The 20,999-nt window shown below is 36.7% G+C and overlaps 1 protein-coding gene and 1 long non-coding RNA gene across 8 annotated transcripts in view; one reads left to right on the forward strand and one right to left on the reverse strand.

Annotated features, from left to right (window-relative positions):
* LOC147871448 (NADPH:adrenodoxin oxidoreductase, mitochondrial-like) overlaps positions 1–18,837 on the reverse strand; it is a 37,975-nt gene extending 19,138 nt beyond the window's left edge. The window contains exons 1-5 of one of the 7 annotated variants that reach the window (XM_087361189.1): positions 18,728–18,837; positions 18,158–18,302; positions 17,948–18,076; positions 11,770–11,964; positions 6,402–6,559 (exon numbers count right to left, since the gene is read on the reverse strand). Coding sequence is in view for 2 of the 7 variants with exons in the window: in XM_087361194.1 (XP_087217320.1) it covers positions 6,513–6,559; positions 11,770–11,981; positions 17,948–17,976 (288 nt within the window). In the remaining 5 variants the exon portion in view is untranslated. Of the gene's footprint in view, positions 1–6,401; positions 6,560–11,769; positions 11,982–17,947; positions 18,077–18,157; positions 18,303–18,414; positions 18,433–18,691 lie in introns of those variants that run through there. The other 6 variants (XM_087361188.1, XM_087361190.1, XM_087361192.1 and 3 more) reach the window with 6 other exon arrangements.
* Positions 18,838–18,894: 57 nt separating this feature from the next.
* Positions 18,895–20,987, forward strand: LOC147871450 (uncharacterized). Its single transcript, XR_015538782.1, has 2 exons — positions 18,895–19,031; positions 19,755–20,987. It is a non-coding gene; the product is annotated as an uncharacterized LOC147871450 (long non-coding RNA).
* The last annotated feature ends 12 nt before the right edge of the window (positions 20,988–20,999 follow it).

Genomic DNA, 20,999 nt, shown 5'->3' on the forward strand with positions numbered 1-20,999 from the left:
CGCTTGCCACTTCAAAACCAAGAGTGGATGAAGAATACATAGCAAAACTAGAAAAATTTGCATAAGATTTTGGTCAGCGGTGATAACTTCGATACAACTGTTATTTTCTCTTATATAATACTTTAAAATTTTTGGCAATTTGTGAGTTTCAGGCAATGTGGTGACCAAATATAAACAGGTATAACAACTACTACGTCTCTTTCTGACTGATATAAAGCACTGCAAAAATTGATTCTTACATCTCTTGATGAATGCCAATACCACCAATTAAGGTACTTCAATGTGTTTCTATAATTCATAACCTAACTGGTTCATTTTGTAAACAGCTTGCAAGGAGTTACTTAAAACCCATACACAAGGGGAAACACATAAGTGAACAATAGCAATGAAAATTTCCACTAAAAATTAGCCAAATAAAACTATGGAAGTTAGAAATTAATATTATGCTGATTAACTTTTGTTCAGACCCGCCATAACCTTCACAAAGACCTCACATAGTTTGTAGTGCATAATTTTCCACCTATAATCACCAGAAACTAAACAAGGGAATTGATTTAAAACACAGTAAACTGTTAAAAATTCATTACTTATATAACAAACATCAACAGTAGGATTGTCAAGATGGGACGCATAATTTTGGAGTCACAATTCAACCATAAAATGCAATAATAACTTTGTTTTTGAGTATTACCAAAACAAAACAGCCTGCCTGATATAACTGATGTGAGGATATTACCTGGATGGCTCCCTGGTTCACACATTAAGAGCTTTTGAAACTGTCAGATGAATGTAAGCGCATGTTTAGCTTTAACATTATGTGCATTGTATTTTCAAGTCAAAAAGTTCAGTCAGAACCGACATAACGGACAAGATGACAACAGCTTGGCATTGAACATTATAAGAGTAAACATCTAATGACCACAGTGCTGAAGTTGTTAGCATTAAATTGAAGTACTAGTATTCAAAATATAGTGAGAAAGAGTAGGATATAGTACCCAAGATAAGACACGACCGCGGAAGTGTTAACTCATAGAAACAACCCAAAAACTGTAAGTAAAGGGCGACCAAAACCAAACAACGTGAAACCATACAGTAGCTGCCATATTCAATAGGTACAGCAAGATGCCACAAGCAAAGAGCACAGACGTCAGTATTAGGAACCATGACCAAAGACAACTCAAACATGGTTGTAGACCACTGCGATATATATGTAAGAAGGATGTGACCAACGACGATAACTCGATAGAATGCGAGCACTGTCAGAGACTGCAGCGGCCTCACCAGAGGAGAATTTGATAAAGCAAAAAGAAAGAACTGCAAGCTGACATGGTTATGATCGGATTGCAAGCCAAAAATAATAAAGATGACTGAGATAGAAGAAAAAATAACAGAAAAGCAAAAAACATATCTCGCACCCATTGGAAGCAGCACGATAGACATCATATTCTGCAGAGGAAACAACATACGTGTAAGGCAACAGTGGACTACACGTCTAGCCTAGCGCCACTCAGTAAACACGTCCCAGTCATCGCCACCTTCGACAAGCAGACTAATGCAATGCCAGTCCATCAGAAAAGAGCCACAAACGTATCGAGAAAGCTTGACTTGCAAGTCCTAGCAGAAGCAAGAGAGGAAATTGAGTCAATTCAAGTAGCCATACACAGCAGTGTCACAAAAGCAAATCAACAGATACAACAGCTACTCCAATCCGCAATAATCCCTGTCAAGAAAAGACAAGCAAAGCCATGGTTCAATGCGCACTGTTAAAGAAAAAGACGGACTACTCGACAAGCCTTACACCAAGAAAAACTCTCAGAACTCTCCCAAGACTTAGCGACATACTCGATTGCAAGGAAACAGTACAAAATCCTTCTTAAGGATAAAAGGAACACTTATATGGTGCAGATATTGGAAATCTGGTACAAGAGGCTCTAATGCAAACCATTAGAGACATCACCACTGCCACTCGCTTTGAGCGTTTACATACAGATGACGGTCAGCCCCGATTCAAACCTCGAAGATCACGTGGCCCAGGAGTAGAGAAAATGAATTGGGATGAAGTGATAGACAATCCAGGGCGCGATGTTTCATTTACCAATTAATCAAATTATGCAGACAGCTCGCGAATGGGTCAAAGACCACTCTCCATGGAGATTCCACACGTAAGCACTTTAACGATAAAAGTTGCAGTCATGGAAACTCACAGACCTAAACGGTATTTCACCTTGTTTCTGTCACCATGCAGGAAACAATAAAATCTAGTAATATCCTATGCACAAGGGCTTGACCTATCGGAGAGTGCTTTAGAGCTCGTTAAAGAGAAGACGAACCACGTATTTATGAATTTTATATTCATCGCGAAGTTTGGTATTGGAAAAAAGATGGTATGGAGTATCATAATTATTTGAAAGGAGACTTTGCTGATACGACAGCCCGTACCTGTACAGATATTAAGATGAAACACAACTGAGATTCAGTTACAAGATTTGGCAAGGTTTACCTGGCGAGGAAGAAGGGCGGAAGTGACGCCGGGAAACTTTACGCCAGAAAGATCATGAAGAGGACATCACTGAAGAGGAGTGACATCGACCACACGTGGACGGAGCGTCGCGTATTTGAAAAAACGCTCGACACTCCTTCCTTCGTGCAGGAACAGGGAAGACCTTTTTGGCGGAGGCTATTGCAACAGAGGCAAATGCCACATTATTCCCACTATCATCAGACCTTGCAACGAACTCAGCTGCAGAGTCAGTGCTACGAGCCAGAAGCCTGTTTCATGCAGCAAGAGAGTACAAACATAGCGTAATATTCATTGATGAAGCAGATTCGGTGTTTTCCGCAAGGTCTGACAATGAATCTGAGTCATCGAGAAATATAAAAACTGAATTTCTGGTTCAGATGGATGGTACAGTATTTTAAAACAATTCCTTTATACACAAATTGTGCACATTCAATGCCCACGCCCAGTAACCTCTCGTAGCCTGTGTCTGTGGCCTATTTTCTCTTCCTAATGTTAACGACATTCTATTTTCGCGTTCTGGTTTACATTGTATCGAAATACCACAAGGTGCATTTTTCTCTGCTTTGGAGTTTTTATTTTTGCATATAGCATTTCACTTTAAGATATGAGCTGCCAACCAGGAAATATTATCAGAACTTTTTGTTTTCAGAGCAACGAGCTGCAGACGCCAAAAAGGAAGGAAACAAAGGACGTGGAAAAATTCAGAATCCCTAACATGGCATACATAGTGTTGGAATGTTAGTGTACTTAATCCACTTGTTCAGTCTAACAGACATCATTTATGAAGTAACCAATAACCTATAATAATCTTATTTGAAGCTATTGATCTATGGCAAATCTGAACGAAAACAAGGAACATCACAGATACAAGCCAAGACATACGAAAAGTCAAGGTAGGAGAAGAGCATACCTTACGTTCACCTGTTAATTTGAAACAGAAGAAGCATCCATTCCCTTCTTGACTATTCTATGAAACTCAAAAACAATTATTTAGGCTGCATACAAACTTATGAAGGTGAGAAACATATGCCCTCAAAAATATCAACATTTAAACAAACAACCAGATTCAGAAACCAAGTCTTCAAACCCGCCTTAGTACAACAACATACAAGATTAAACATTTACAGGACTGTAACAAGACCGGTACTATTGTATGGAAGTGAAGTCTGGACACTTAGAAAAACGGATGAGAAAAGATTGCAAGCAGCAGAGATGAAATTTATGAGGAAAACTGCTGGCTTTACACTTTTTGACCACAAAAGAAATGAAGAAAGACTAGAAAAACTGAAAGCCAAACCAGTCTCTAATTTATTCAGAATTATCATGCCAATTGGAAAGATCACACTGAAAGAATGGACTTTAATAGAATCCCAGACCAACTTTTGAACTACAGACCGAATAGAAAGAGAAGCCTGGGAAGACCGTTAAAAAAGATGGAATGAAACCGTAACAGGCTACTTGGAATAATACCTGATATATATATGATGATGATAATCACCGATTTAAAAGGGTCTCTGATTGCTGTTTGCTGCGAAGAGCGCCATCAGTATAGCAGACTTTTAAACAGTTAGTTCACTTGTACTTTGTATTCACCTATTTGGGCAGTTGAAACACAAAGGACATTCAAAACCTTTCTTTATCCGTGGGTAACTTGGCATATCACACTTTAGCTTGTATGCATAAAATTTTTATATTATCCTTTTATCCTTTCCTATCCATTCAGTTTTTGTTAATATAAATACATTTTGTGAAAACAAAGATAGTTTTTGGATTAAGATTTTTAAATCTCTCAGTAATGTAAATTAGCTGTGAATCCCCCCTATTTTTAAGAAATGGGACAGTAGACACCAAGATCATGTTTTTCCATAGCCTCACCACTGCCTTAAAGTGGCCCTGTATGGAAGGCGTGATAATTGTTCATAATGGTTCCATCTTTCGCATTTTGTAATTGTAGTCTGAGCATGCAATAAAATATGTTTGTTCCTTGATGTGAATGAATCTGATGACCTTACTTGTTGTATGTGTAATTACTCCCAACTTTTTTCTTTTTTATCGTTTGAGTTTTACTTCATATATATATATTTTTTTTTACTTTTAGGCATAACTTTGTAGGAACTGAGGTTTTCACAGCAGTGTATCTGAAGATGGCCGTCTTCTGGGTTGTTGCAACGTGTAGCCCTGTAGAGGTTAATCGACATTTTGGGTGTGTTTGCCGCCTCCATCATCAAGGCGATCGCCCTGATGGAGGAAGGCAGGGAACTCCGAAACATCGCTTACCTTCTACCAGACTACACAGTGCAACAACCAAGAAGATAGCCATCTTTGGGCACATTTTGTGAAGAAATGTTTAGTTGAATTATACAGAGTGAATGTCAAGTGTCTTCGAATACCTTATGTTATACAGTCCCACACACTTGTTAATCAGTGTTTGTTTATTACGCGTTCTTTGCGCAGAGTGCATAGCCAGAATGAATTATCAGTTGGTTATATCTGTCCGTCAGTCCAATCAATTCAACTCCAGAACCACTGGATGTATCTGGATGAAAGTTGATGTGGCATTCTACACGACATAAGAAACGTACTTTGAATATCCTACGGGCGGTGATGATAAAATGACAGGCAAGGAATGTTGTTAGGCAGACACTCAGATACTGCAATCTAGTGGCCTAAATGAGAACTATCGAACAGTTGGGATTCAATACCTCTTTCTAAATGTAGGCTGAAAAGAATACATAAGGATATTTTGTGTATTCCTGTACGGAATACAATTTCTGAGCTCTTTTAACTATAGCAAGACTTCACCGCTTCCTTTATTTCTTTTTCTTTCCTTCATCATTTTGTCATTCCATGATATCATTTTAAAAGTTGGCTGTACTGCATTACAATGTTTCTATAAATGCCATACACATAAAACCAGCAAGTGGCATATGGTTCGATTGTTCTATATTTCCATATCAGGCATCTGAAAGGAGAGCGGCATAAAAAGTTCAATATATTTTGCTCGACTGCATAACAAAAAATTCGAAGGCCTGAACATTCACCGTAACAATTATACTGCACTTAATTCTAACATAAATGTAACACTGTACAAATATTTTAAAAACTGTTAAATATAAAGCCTTAAACCTGGACAGACCGTAGTTCCTTTTTATATTTTTCACTACATAACTTTCGTATATGTAGAGAAGTCTCCCAATTAAAATGTTTGTTGCAATTTGCACACCATTCTTAAAAGATACTGAACCTACATGAAAAATTTCATCACTGAACTCTGCAGAAAAACTGAATTACTTAAATATTTCTGAGGCCCTATTTCGCTGATGTGGTTCTCAAATAAGCAACCAAGACCCAGATAAGGATGGGTTGGCCAGTTGGTTAACCATGGATTATTCCATTGCTGAGCATGAATAGCGCTTGGTTTGGTACCACAAAACTGATCTCCATATCTGAACCCATAACATAGCAGACCAACCGATCAATAGGTTGTTTCAAAACTCCCTTTTAAATGAACACTCCAAACATTCCAGTTTGTTTCTGTTCATTAAATGTTAAAATAAAAAATATATCAATAAGGAAAAATTACGCAGACACAAAAACCACATAATTTCAATTTGACACAAGGCAAACTATTCACATCAGAAGAATCTCTTAACGGAACCAATTCTCAAATTCAGTACACATTACGCAGTTTTTAAATGCTTTAAAATCTGCCTCAGCCTGAATTTTGATGTAACTAGAGCCCTCTTCAGTGTCCTGAGCATTAGCAGCAATAATCCGAGGTAGACTGTCACACGTTCTGCAGATTTCTCCATCTGTAAATCACACTGTTGGCTACGCAGCCATGGTTCTGTGGTACGATAAAATGTTCTTGCTTCCCTACCTTTCAGAGGGACTGGTGTCTGTTCCTTGTTCATACAGCTACCAGCAGATGGCGACGCTGTACCTGGAGCTGCTACAAGTCGCACCACCACGCGCAGGACACAAGTAGATATCAGCTGTTTTCATACCTTTGGTCACACTCCGATGACCACTGTTCCCCTGGAACCAACATTTTACTCAGTAGTTGTACAAGTATTAGACGTAATAATTTCTAGCAAACAAAAAACTACAAAATTTTCAACTGAATGTAAACAATTTAATTAATATAAAAATAATGAACATCTCATGGCAAATTCCCATATGGAAATCAGGTCTTTATAAAATGGTCTCCCCCCAAAATCACACAATAATGCTAAATTGTCTAAAAGCAACAACAGTAAGAAGAAGAATTCAATTCGTTCACTGATGTCCTTCACAACAGCTGAGAAGCCAAATGAATGCAACATAAAGTATATCAACATTCCTATAGATGATGTTCAAAGCAGAAACACATTTGGCTGCGGGAGTGACCTTCAAATTACGAAGCGCAGTACAAGCAGAGAAGTCTGATTGATCTATATTTTGGAAATGCTTGCTACTTTTCAGTTCAAAATAATTTGTCTTCATGTCTGATTTCTAGGAACCTGAAGATTAAAGTATACAAAATAATAATTTTGCCTTGTTTTGTATGGGTGCAAAACATGGTCTCTCACTCTGAGGAAGGAACATAGATTGCAGGTGTATCAGAAAGGGAGTTAAGGAGGATATTCGAGCCTAGGAGAGAAGATGATGGGGTATGGAGAAAACTGCCCAGGATAGGGTTCAGTGGTGGGTTATGGTTAATTCACTGATGAACCTTTGAGAACTCTGAGCTATCTACTTAGTTATGGATTCTTCTGGGAATTGCAAGGTGGAAGCAACACCATTCAATACGCAAAAACAAACTTATGCAAAGACATTAGATTGCTGATGTTTTTCATGTGCTCTTCAAAAGTGAATTGTGTCTTGTCATAAGGAGAAAAGCTTCCAGCATAATGTAAGTACAACTTAATCTCTAACTTCTCCTTGAGGATCTCAAATATAAGCTTACTAAGATGTTAAATATCAGCTTACTAAGATGTTACATTAAAGTCACGATTGAGTCCTAGTATTGACAAAAACCTGTGTTGCATTAGTCAATTATAGAATGAAGCTATACCTCAATTTCCCCACGTCTTCATAGCATGGTGCTTAGTTAAGCATCACAGATAAATTTGCAGTCTTTATAAGTTTGAAAAAAACTGATGCTTGTCTCAACTTAAAATTATTATACAGAATGATTTACATTACCTGCAGTAACATATTCATAATTTTCTATAACATTTATCATTTGAAAGAGAATTGTTGTATAACCTACAAGTCTCTCCTCACATTTCAATAATTTATTCAAATCTTATATTAAACATTTTGAAGTGTGTTGCTTGAATTCACATCTCAAGACCAAATACAGATTATGATGGAACAGAGATAATTCTGTGCACATAATCCTCCTGTAACTTTCAAACACGAAACGGGATTGTGTAGGCCTACATATATCAGCATCCTTCACCTCAACATAAGCCTATCACAAAATAAACAGAAAAATTGTGAATCTCGATTCAAACTCACCTTAATCTTTCCTTCCATAAAAAGTAAGTACACACCAATGTAACTAAATTCCATCATGTCGACACCAGTGCAGAACTGTATTATTCGTCTCCATGTCTTCACTGTATCTTCTATTCAAGAATATTGTGTGCATCTTTATATTTTAATCCGTGACTCAACGTTTAACAGCAGAAATAACCCTTCATAATAACACGTTTCATATTGTTTAACATAATGCACACTGCAACACTCTGGAATCTTCTACTCCACAAGACAAGGAGAATTAATTTTATGCAGCACGTGATTGCACACACACAATTCATATTTACCCAATTCTCAACCGACATTGTTAAGCGTTCATAAAATAGAAGCCAAGACAATAATTACACACAGCCACAGTAATCTGTATAACAGCTGCCACAATCTATTACCCTGAAAATCATCGACACCAAACAAAATCCATATTTTATTATGACATAACTATTCTCCAACGCCACGCTACCAAAGTCACAGTATTTACGGAAGTAACTTTGCAGCTACTAGGAACAAAGAGCATCGTGCCAACCAAAGAGAGCCAAATGTACATATTTAAAATATCTGCCTTAAATTAATTTACTTTCTGTACTCAATAGATTACTTCTTATTTTTTCAGAAGAGTACATTGTAAACGAATCGTGAAATAATTCTTAAAAACGATCTTCAATCTACTAATTTCATGCATTGTAAGCCTTCACAAACGAGTGACGCTCAGCTAACAAAAGAGGTGCAACAAACTGGAAGTTGGTGAACCTGGCTGTATATCACAAACTGAAGATGTTGATATGACGTACGTGCTCGTGTATCTTTTCAGACAGTCCTACCCCATAAACTCATTTTTCCATCTAAAGATACAAAGATTAAAACATGAAACAACACAATCTTAACTGCTGCTTGGTATGGGAGTGAAATGTGGTCTGTCAGATTCAGGGTTTTTTTAATGAAAATCTCCACAGTTCGCTCCCTTCCAGTATTATCAGGATGATGTAATCCAGGTTAAGGTTGGTGGGTCACATAGAATGCACAAAAAATTGGTTATAAAGCTTTTGAGGCCTTTTCGATCTTGGCACAGTGGTAGTATAGGCCAATATTAAAACATATTTTAGGGAATTAAAACCTGCATTGGACTGATCTGGTGCAGGGTAGGGACTGGCTGTGAGCTAAAGCAAACTTGACAATCATTTCCATAAATAGAAGATAATACCTTGACTAGCCGAGCCTATTACCAGCTTCTCAATGATTGTGCCCTATGGAGTATTTTAGTTGTTCAATATACAGAAGTACTTTTCTTTACTATTTTCTTACGAATAAAAAACAATTGGACTCATATTTCCTTGGTTGTTGATGCCAATTTCAACCTCATATAAATGATATGCAACCTTGTATACAGTCTTCCTACCTTTAATATTACAGGAATAGGTTAGTTAATGTCAATGATGTATGTGCTAAATCAGGGTTGAATGTGGTTTTGATGAGGAGTAAGATATCTTCATGACTTGTCCCTTTTCTATTATAAACAGAATGCCTCTTAAAACTGGATACACTTGCCTGTTAACTATCAGAACTATAATTCATACAACACACTCAGTCATAATTTGTCAAATACAAATAAATGTTCACAATGCTTAATGTACTGCAACCTCAAACACCTCAAATTAACCCAAATTTTAAACTGCTCGCCTCAGTTTATTTATGAACTATTCATATAATATAATTTCTTAAAGTTGGTTCCAAAATTCTTTTATAGTCATAAATTTGATTGATTTATGAAGAGACACCTGTTCTGTTTAATAACTGGTATCCAAACATGTGTATGTTTAAAAATCTTGGATGACCACAGCTTCTAAAACACCCTTCTCAGTTTCTGATTTGATTTAAAATTCCTCACAACTCACTGGAAGATTTCAGTCAGTCCCTTCTACTTATGAGGCTTCACCCCTCAGAGAACATCTCTGATAGGCTGGCTTCTCACAATGTACACTTTTGACTGTTGAAATCAAGGAAAGCCCTGCACTTTTGCCTTAATCCATTTTCCTTTAAGTATAGTTTAGCCAGTCTGTCACAGTTGAATCAAATGGCAGGTCCAACTTGCATGCAATGAGTTCGCAACTGTGTCCTTATTTCCCAACTCTGTGCAATGTTTACACTTTATAATCCTATATAAAAATATCCAATAATATCGCAGAAAAATGAGTAACAAACAGAAAGAAACATGATCCTGGAAGAACTCATACTCTTCCATTCAATACATTCATCAATGCATAAATTATAATGTAATAAGTACGCAATAAAGGAAAGGGTGTTATGTTCATGGGTTGTCACCATAAGACATATGTTACAGTCATGACCAAAGAATCACCACATGATGACAGTGTCTTTCTGAATCACCAGATTTACTGAAGATGCCTGTAATTGAAACTTGTAGAAGATTGATACATGCCACTTGAAAAAAGGGCTTCAAACTCGTTTCTTCAGAATGATAAAAAATCAACAAATATTATACTCCTTCACAGGTACAAAATTTTGTGGAGATGCAACTTGCCACATTGTCACAATTACCACATATCTGACATTCATACAATCCTTACAATAACTAAATTCTGTCAAATCTGTAAAGGTTGCACATCACTTTTATATGCATTCCTTGCACAATGTATAAAATGCTCAGTTTGTGACCATCCACCTGTTCACGTTTGTTCTCCAAAAGCTGACTATACTTTGCAAAATTTCAATGATTTCGTATTTGAGGTTTTTCTAAAACTTCTGAGCGATTTTAATTTTCGTCAGAATTAGTACCCCAATGTGCATGAAGCTGACGTCAAACTAAATATTTTTTTGGATCAATCACCATATAATTTTCTGTACATAACCAGAATTATCATATTAATAATTTTCTCAAAAACAGTTGGTTATAAAATCAACTGTTGTGAACTTAAAATACAGTCTATTTGGCTGTCTAAATTACTTCCAAGTGCATGGCTTAGGAGACCTTAAGGTACATCACCAAATTAACTACTTTCTCCTACAAATTTTATATTAATTACTTTTGAATATGTTGAATCCCAACATAAATTATGTTTATAAAATGGTTACAACAAAATTGTCTGTTTACTGTTGACCCATTACAGTTTTATTTTCAACAAGTAGGGAAGTGCCAACTGGGGTGATGCAAAGTGGGGAATTAGTCCCTGACACATCTAATGTAGATATGAAAGCCCAGAAGGATGGCAAATGGTGTTCTCGCGAAGCTGCGATAGGTCCAGCAAACCAGTAGTGGATTGAAACTGGTTTCAACACAAAGCAAAGCCTCGGGAGGAGGTTTTGTATAATGACCCATAAAGCAAGCAGACACATCATAGGAGAAAGAATAAGTTAGGATGGGATATGTGATGAAAAACGATAACTTGTTTGATGAAGAACTGGAAGGTAGGATGTTAAACTGGATATCAGGTAAGCAGTACTAAAAATTTGAGGTTGTTTGAATTCGTTCAAAATCATGTCCAATGGTAGCCTTTGGAATTTGTAATAATGAGTCCTTTCATTTTGGTACCAAAGTGTCAGTTGCTAATATAGACATAGAACTAATTTCATCATAATACAAATGGTACGTTATAAAGCTCAAGGATTACTTTCTGCAGTAGTTCATTAGTTATAAACTACCATGCAAGAATGTTACGTTATGTTCCCAGATGGACCAGAGATTGGTGTAATTTGTAATGTGTACTTACCAGTTTGAACTCCAGAAATGTTGGGTACACATCCTCTACTCATGTCAAATGGTACAGCTGAGTCAGCTTGTGTGCTGCGATGCCTGATACTATGTAAGACCATTTCACATTCAACGGTCTCTGTGATGGCTGTTGGAACAGCCCCTCCAACTGCGGACACCACCAGCTTTATGTTCCCCACTGTGTGTGGCGCATCTGCACAAGCAACCCCACTTAACATATTTCAGGATCAGAGTAATAAAAACATCATTCATTAATAACAATTAGAGAATAAATTATTTATTTAGGGTTTATTAAATTATGCTTCTAACAAGTCAGATTACACAGCATTGAATATTAGGATGATTAGCAAATAATTAATTGGAAAGGTACTATCTTGGTATTTGTTCACAAGCACTGTGGAAAACCATAAGAAACTTCAACCAGGAAAGTCAATCCCTGGGCCAAGATTTGAACCTAGTACAGTAGCCGGGGTGAATCTCTGCATTCCATATCTATTAAAAGTAAAAGGCAAGGGAACCAGATGAGTGGGAAAGGGTGGCAGCTAAGAAAGCATATACTGCCCATACTATAAAAATTATTTCCTGGCAACAGTACTTTGTAGCTCGCTGACTCACCTCCTGGGTCAGTAAGTGTTTGGATTATGTACTATATGAATTTGTTTTCCTTATACATGCAAGACAGTGATGCAGACAATAAATTCAGTTTGATCCCAGATATAGTAACAACCAAACTGTTGTAAACACCTTACCATTACTCTTTTGGCATTAAAACATGTTTGATAAAGTATGAGACAATGGGAGGAAAATAAAGTGATGAAACTGTTTGGAAGGAATTTTTCATTAATTTGTCATGAAGGAAAGCATGATGATGAGCACGCTTACGAGGAGGACCATCGGATAAGTTGGAACGGCAGCATTCTTCAAATCAAAAGAAACGGTACTTATAAATTTCGCCCATATGGATTCCGTTGATCAACAAGGAAATCAGCAGTAATATGGTTTAATAGATACCGATAACTGTGTGCAACACTTGTCCTAAGTTACCCGGTAGTCTCTTATCTCTCAAGGAGGACACTAGTGACAGGTTCTTTCCTGCTTATAGGACGCCGGTAGTAGGTTCATATCCTCCCGTACAGAGGACGACAGTAGTGTATTCTCAGGTGTTTTATGGTGTTTGGGTTTCAATGTCCTTTGATGACTTGGATGCCAACACCTTTTTTGCATTGTTTTGATGTCAATTTTTATGTGGTTTCAGAACTGCTCTTATAATTTTTATTTTATCTTTTAAGTATTATATTTCACTGACAGAACCCATACTTGGGCGGATAAGTTCATATAACTGCACAAATTAAATTGTCCAGTGACAGAGACTAGCTCTTTCTAAGGGACTCAACAGAGTAAGTACCTCTCACCTGAAGATGTGAAACGTCGCGAATTTTAAAAAACAGATGATGGAAAAAGTCCTGATTACAAATAATTTTAAGTGTAAACTACTGCCCTCAGAACCCTTTAGAATTGGATGATGATGAAATGGTGGGTAAATGTAAAGTAATGAGGTTACAAGCCAATGTTGGCACTTAGGGGAGAGGAGGTATAGCTCCTACTCATTCTCAACCTTGACACTGGAAGGGGTGAGTGGTCTGCACCATTCCACAGCAGCATTTAATCCACAGAAAAGAACCCCATTACCCATTAAACAGGAACCAGTCTGTACACAGAGGCTAGGAGAAAATCCTCTGCCCCTGTTGGGGATTGAACTTCGATTGTCTGGCCTGTAGCCAGTCACTATTCTGACTGAACGATCTGATTCACAATGAATTGCCAGGTGCTTGTACAGTAAAACAAACATTTCAAGAAATGTTACTGATGACTTCTGCAAGACAGGTAATCTCTCTTAATACAAGACTTTTATGGATTTATTTTAAGAACTCCAATATGAATTTTTGTGACACAAACTATGTCATATAACACAAAACAAATGCTGTACACCAATATCTATTTAGTATGATATGCAAGTGCCTGTACAGCAAGCTTTCCTCCAATACAGATTCAATTATATGTGTGAAAATAAAGTAAAATAATAATCTGCATAATCTAAAAAAAATTATTATATACAGTCTGCCAGATATCCTGTAGTAGCACAAAAAATTCCACTTCTGTTTAGAAAGTTAAATTGATAATTCCTGCTCATGCTGTATCTGACATGACAGAGTTCAATGCCTAAATTTGTGTTAATATTCTGTTTTAATAACTGCCATTAAAGTATTTCATTTACAAAGTCCAAATTTCCATTGAAATTTTAATTTAATACTTAAATTTCTGGTGAGATTTTTTTATTATATTACAAAGTTTATTCATAAACAAATGTCAAAGCAGTATATATATTAATTTATAATTTACTTATTTGACTTTGCACACCTGAGTCCCTATATCCCCACTAATTACTGGAGGCCCCTGTATATTATTGCAGCATTTAAATGTTTGCATTACCAAAATCCCATGTACACACTTGTTAAGTGCAGGCCAAAAGAATTTTTTTTATTGACTTGTAATCCGTCGCAGTAAAATCAAATTAACTTTCGCACTAAAACTTGAAACACTGCAGCTTCTACTGGTCTACTTCATTCCTTCATATGTTCAGACCAGACCCACACAGGAACATGTATCAGTCATTCCATTCTGTTATTCCAAAGATATTTGAGACTACTTTATTGCATCTTAAAATGGTGATTTCAATGAATGAACTACCAATAAATCTCATTCTAATGGTTTTATAACAAGTAATAAAAAGGCCTAAATTTTAATTGTGACACCTTACTTTAAGGTAGAGTATTAATTATTCTGTTGACTCATTAATACAAACAACAGCAGAACAATATTAAATCGTGCAAATTAAACTATATTAACTGCAAGAATTAACTATTCATTTAAATTAAATTTTATACAAAAACACACGCCAGTAACTAATTTAAAATGTGTAGTTATCACCTTTTCAACTTTGCCTAGATTAATGTGCGTGCTTCTTAAACTGAGAGGAGTCAAAGCATCTCCTGGCGTTACCTTATAAAGGGAGATGATCACCAACATTGCATATTTTTGCACAGCCCTCTGAAGGCTAACCACTGGATTTATGCATTTTTAGTGGCATTCCATTTCTTCCAGGATCTACAAATAATTAAGTCACAACAACATGAAACTAAAGGAGTAGTCTCCCTTCTCATCTTATCTCTCCAGACAGAACTCATTCATGCATTTACAACGGATAGCATGAGAAATCTGTAAAATACTTTCTTCCACCATTTAGCAAATTTTCTGTCATGTGATCACCTACATCCAAACCTCCCATATAATCACTATTAAACAAAACTGCCTTTGGACAAGGTATTTTGCTGCCATCCCTCAACTTGCACTTTGCTATTTCTAAATCACTTGTGTGGCAGTTACTTATAACAATTACTTCCTTAGTACCTTACCATTTCATGGCCACTGTACCTGATTCATTTACCAAGAACATAAAGTGTTCTCTTTTATAGATTTCTGGAAACTCTGCAACATGTTTCCTTGTTCTCATGCAGATTCTAACAGCTGGATAAGGAAATGTGTCAAGCACGCTGGTCATTTTAAAATCTGCCAAAATAATTTCTTCTTTCCAGTAGACTCCTTCATGATGTCCAACCTTTCAATAGTGCACTGTGATATGAGCATAAACTACTGGGAAACACTCTGAGGAATGTCTCTAATTCTGATAAGCACTGATTTAAATGTTTGCATGAATAATGGATTAGATTTTCTGGCTTGAAAATTGTCATCTGTGTGAACAGAGTGTATGCTTGCTTACAGTAGCAAGAGGAGTATCATAATTCCTACCAAACTGTTATCAGCAGTGGAAGATACAGTAAAACCCCTCTGGTTGGACACCCCTCTATATTGGACACTTTTAATTGGAACCAGCGAATATCCTATAATTTTACGTGTCCACATCCTATATCTTGGACACCCCTTTATCCTGGAACTTGTCACCCCTTTTGTTGTAAGTTGGACAGGTGCATGCATGCACTTAGTTTCAATGCTTTTATGGGAACTGTTTACAGTTAATATTTTGTTGTTTTGAATTTCTGACTGATGAATGCCTTCTACCTGAGGGTGTGAGACATTGAACACATCATTGGAATGCAGTGAAAGTGAATAGTTATTCTTTTGTTAAACCCCTCACTTGAGTTTTAACTTTGTCAGTACTGTGCTTTCAACTGAGTTAAACAGTGTTAACAGAAATTGGAAAGGTATGCTTTCGCTCATAATCAACCAGGAATGGTTGAAACCTTATTCGGATTGCGGCAAAAATTAGAAAGAGGATGGCAAATTCCAAGATAAAAGCAAAAGAGCAGTGTCTTGTGACGGACCTTTTTACAAGGAATAAGTGACATCATATGTTGAGCTACTGCCATAAGTACAATTAAACAAAATACATTCTGAATATTTAAAATTTCACTGAGGCTGGGGTATAATGTGCAACCATGAGAATGGGTTTCAAAAGATTATTATTATTGTCATTAATTCTTAATTCAAGCAAGCCTACAGTAGTTAGATTATGTAAGTAAATAGATTGCATTGTCGGTAAACTTAAAGTATTGGTGCCCTTCCCGTTGAGTTTATCCATGCAATTTTAGTTTACTGAAAACAAAATTTGTAAAAATTTAATTTACCCTTTTGATTTTTCTTATAAATAATTTCCCTTTTGGAAAGGGCTCCATAATACTCTACAATTACCACATTGTCAGTACACCACAATTTGAAAGGCTGATTTTCCCCTTTCCCTCTATCCTGGACACCTCTGTAAGTAGGACACATTATCGTGGAACCGCAAGTGTCCAAGTTAGAGAGGTTTTACTGTACTTGTAATTCTTTTAAACCAACAACACCACCCGAATCAGAAAAGTCAGAAACACGCCTGTGCTCATAGTCTGGGTCACTGTCACTGATTTTACCGCCTTTCATTCTCACGTGGGTAGAGAATAACACTGTGTGTAACTGCAAACCGTTTTGAACACAATGAATATGAACTATCAAACCATCTAACCGCTGCTTAGAACAGAAGTGCATGATACTGGATTGCTACTCAGCATACAAACTCATTTCACAGTTTGTTAGCAAAATTGTCCTATATTTATTCCATAAAACAAAGGGGTGCAACATCTTATTCAGTATTTGTTTTCAGGTAACATAAGCTCCGTGGTAAAAATGTTGGAACTTACATAACCCTCTACGCTAATTCTTGGTTTTTCTTGCTTGTCACTTGCACACTCAGCTCATTGTCCATTCACTAGAGCAACATGTTTCAGTCTGTGGCCACCATTACATTCAAATTCCTGCTTTTATGTCATTGCTACCAAAAGTCATTTTTGAGTGGTTAGACTCCTGCTTCGTATGTGGGAAGCCCTGGGTTGAAATCACAGCCTGGAGATTGCCTATCCTGACTGAAGTGTTTGCAGTTTTTCTCAGTCCTTCAAGGTAAATGCTGAGATACTACCTTAAATTATGCATGACCGCTTCCTTCATTTCTCTCTCTTTGTCATCAGTCTTCCGAGTGCTTTGATGAGGTCCTCCATTTTCATCTATCTTGTGCCAGCCTCTTCATTTCCACATATTTTTTTACAGCCCACATCCTCAAAAATCTGCGTCACATATTCCAATCTTTGTCTCCCCTTCAACTGTTCCTTCCATTACCAAATTAACCAATCCTAGGTGTCTCAAAATGTGTCCCACCATCCTACCTCTTCTTCTAGTAACATTTCCTTCGCCTATCCTATTTAAAACCTGCTCATTTCGTACTTTAACAGTCCACTTAATTTTCAACACCCTTCTATAGCACCACATTTCAAAAGCTTCTATCCTTCTTCTTTCTGGCTTTCCCACTGACCATGTTTTGCTTTCTTATAGCACTATGCTCCAAACATATAACTTCAAAAAATCTATCTTAATTCCAGGTCAATGTTTCCTTCATTTACAATTCATTATTCATTGTCATCCTCTCATTCAACATTACATGGTATGAGCTACAGAACCTGCGTCACTGAATAAACTATAAATAAATATGTCATTGCACTGGTGATCATATTGTCTCCTTCTGATGTCAAAAACTAATGATAGAATAATAAGTTTAAAACGTTTCCACTTACTTAGTACAGTGATGATGAATACTGATCATGCAGGGAGCAAGGACCTCTGAAACATTGGTAATCTTCTACCAGACTATACGCCTCTACAGCCCAGAAGACAGCAATCTTCAAGTCCATTGTGTTTTTGATCTGTAAACAAAAATGTTTAAATTAGTAAATGTGATATGTACATATGTGCATATGATGTGGAGTAGTCAAGTATTACCTTACCTGAGTTGTGGTAAGTCATTGTACAATGATGCATTTATCTTATTAGGAGTGAAGGCGGTTTACTATGTTGTGTGTGCAGCATTTTTCCACACTGTTCAGAAATTTTGCTAATAAAATAGACAGATGCGTCATACCTCACATCATTCTGGAACAAAGGACCACAACACAAACAACTCAGATAATGCAACACTCTTACTAATACACACCATATACACATATAAATGTAAAAGTTTTCTGTTTACAGATGAAAAACACACCAGCAACGACCAATCTCTGCAAAACCATTTTCAATGAAACCTTTAGCATAAACTTTTTAACCAGTTCGAAAAGTTTTAACATATACAGTTGTCTTCATTTCTTAACATCGAAAGGAGAAAATACAATACAGTAAAGACAAAAGCAACTGAACCTGATGTCGATCACGTGTATAGAAAGTGAACAGTGTAAAGTTATCGAATAACAAAAACCAATACTCCACAAAACACACAGATTACTACACTACCACTGCTGTAATTTACATAAAAATTTGCTTACTGTGATTAAGACAGTAGAATATAAAATTATCCTTACAACAGACTCTTGAGTGTAATGACTTTAGCCTTCCCACCATTACAATTCTTCTTGAGAAACTGCTGCTTCCCGCCTCTTCCCACTAAGCAAACGCCGCCATTCCATCTGATGGCGTTACCAACGTAAGACTATTACAGTTCTGGGGTGTAGCGTTAGGACTGCAAGGCGTTACAACCCAGAAGACCGTGCGAAGCACAAATTCTACTAATAAAACTAATATATGTCACACCTAGTTTTAGGGCTGAGTTGGACCACATTTCTCACACCGGACATTACTGAATAACTCTTGCGACAAATGTGCCAGGTTAGTATCGAAGGTGGTAAGAGTGTGTACTGTGTATCTGACAAGGGCGTAGTCCGGTTGGTCATGTCGAAACCTAACCTGAAATTTTGCTCATCTACAGAGCCCATCTAGTAATGATTGTGCACAAAATTCCAGCTGCTGATACGCTGTGCAAGGGTGCGAAAAAATTGCTCAAAATTCGAATATATATATATATATATATTTACAATTCGCGCATGCGTCTGACGGCAGTGCGGCCTAGTAGTGGCATGGTATTCACGGGTACAATGCAACGAAGAGCGTGGGGCCAGGCGCTGAGAATTTAGTCTCCGAGCAGCTAGAAGCTTCTGTCTGCGCAGAAGAAGCCAAATGCGAAATAGATAATGTGCAAATAACCTTTAATTCGATGTTCGTGGTGTTAATTGAATATGAGCGTCAAAAATAACGAGAAAATATAAGTAGTTCTTAAAACGGATTTTTATTTAATAGTCTAACAAAGCAGCATATAAAAATTAAAATCATTATCTATCCGCTTAATTAAAGAATATAGTACTACTAATGTAGCGAAACATCTATTTTCCTACGTTGTATATTAGTACATGTACGTAGTAGGCCAGGGATGAGCGATGAACTACTTCGAAACCCCTTCCCACTCATAAATTATCATCCTCTGACGCCACATAAATACTCAAGCTGCTCTTAATTGTTCTCTGGTTACGTAACGATGCAGTTTCAAATTCACAGGTTCTACAGAACCGAATGAGACAGATGGCATGAATACAGACGACTGTTGGAATGGGCCAGCCGTAGCATTCGCATGCAAAGGCGGCAAGAAACCTCATTCAAGATACCACTAGACCTAGATGTTTGATAATGTGAATAAAAAAACACTCTATCTGATACCAAAAGCTGCATGTCAGTCAATACTTTGAGTCTGCTGAGAATTCAATATTTACACCATAAATATTTTAAGTAATTTTCCTTCAAAACAATTCAATGCTAACCCTTATTGCTCCAGAGACCAAAATCAAATGACCATTAAAATCCGTACAGTGTTTCTCTAGTTGTTACACGCTGACAAACGAATGGTCGGACAAACATGGCGAAGTTAACAGGATCATTTTTTTAACTTTCATTGCAAGCACGCTAACCGAAAATAGTTGAGATATAAATGAAAATGACCATCAGGAAACAGGAAAGTGAGCTTACCCACAAACGTTGGTTCAATACTAACTATTAGACTGAACACATGTTATACCAGTCCCAGAGCCGGAATGCATCCACGTCAACTGCAAGGCTTAAAACCAAATGACAATGTATTACACCATTAAACTTTCAATTAATCTGCTTCAACACTCTGTTAAAAAAAACGTTCACTTCTACACACCATTCTTCCATTCATTCTTCAATAAAAGCCTCAATGAAAATAACTGGTTTCAGTGTGGGTTTATGCCAAATGCTTGCTACTGAAAAGACCTATATGGGAGGATAATATTAAAATGGATTTGAAAAAAGTGTGTGAAGGTGTTGACCACATTCCACTCACCGGAAGACAACAGCATTCAACAGAAAATTTTAAATCAACACTGCAATTAACTTTCAGGTTCCATAAAATCAAGGCATTTCAACTTGTCAAGGAAGCAACAAGTTTAAGTTTTTGTCAGCTGAGTATTTTGAGTTTCCTGTAAAGGAAGTTGATACCTTCTGACATTTCAGAAATGTAGCGTCAAGGATTACTGCAACACCTGATGTGTTTAACAATACCTTACTGTCAACAACATTAATCTATAATTCTTCTATAGAAGTAGAAATGTAAGTATTGAGAAATGCAAATGCTATTTTACTGTATGTGCTACCTGTTTTGAAAAAGAAGTTTTCTACATATTACACAAGTTAACTTTGGACACTTGGCGTTTCACCTTAACATTACTCCATTATTTCCAGATGGTCAGTTTAAATAAATGTAAATTTAGTGACCACGTTTTGGTT

The sequence above is a fragment of the Zootermopsis nevadensis genome, unplaced genomic scaffold (assembly GCF_977971745.1).
Source record: "Zootermopsis nevadensis isolate Lab colony 2312 unplaced genomic scaffold, Znev_1.0 Znev_ptg000054l, whole genome shotgun sequence".
Classification (NCBI taxonomy): Eukaryota; Metazoa; Arthropoda; class Insecta; order Blattodea; family Termopsidae; genus Zootermopsis; species Zootermopsis nevadensis.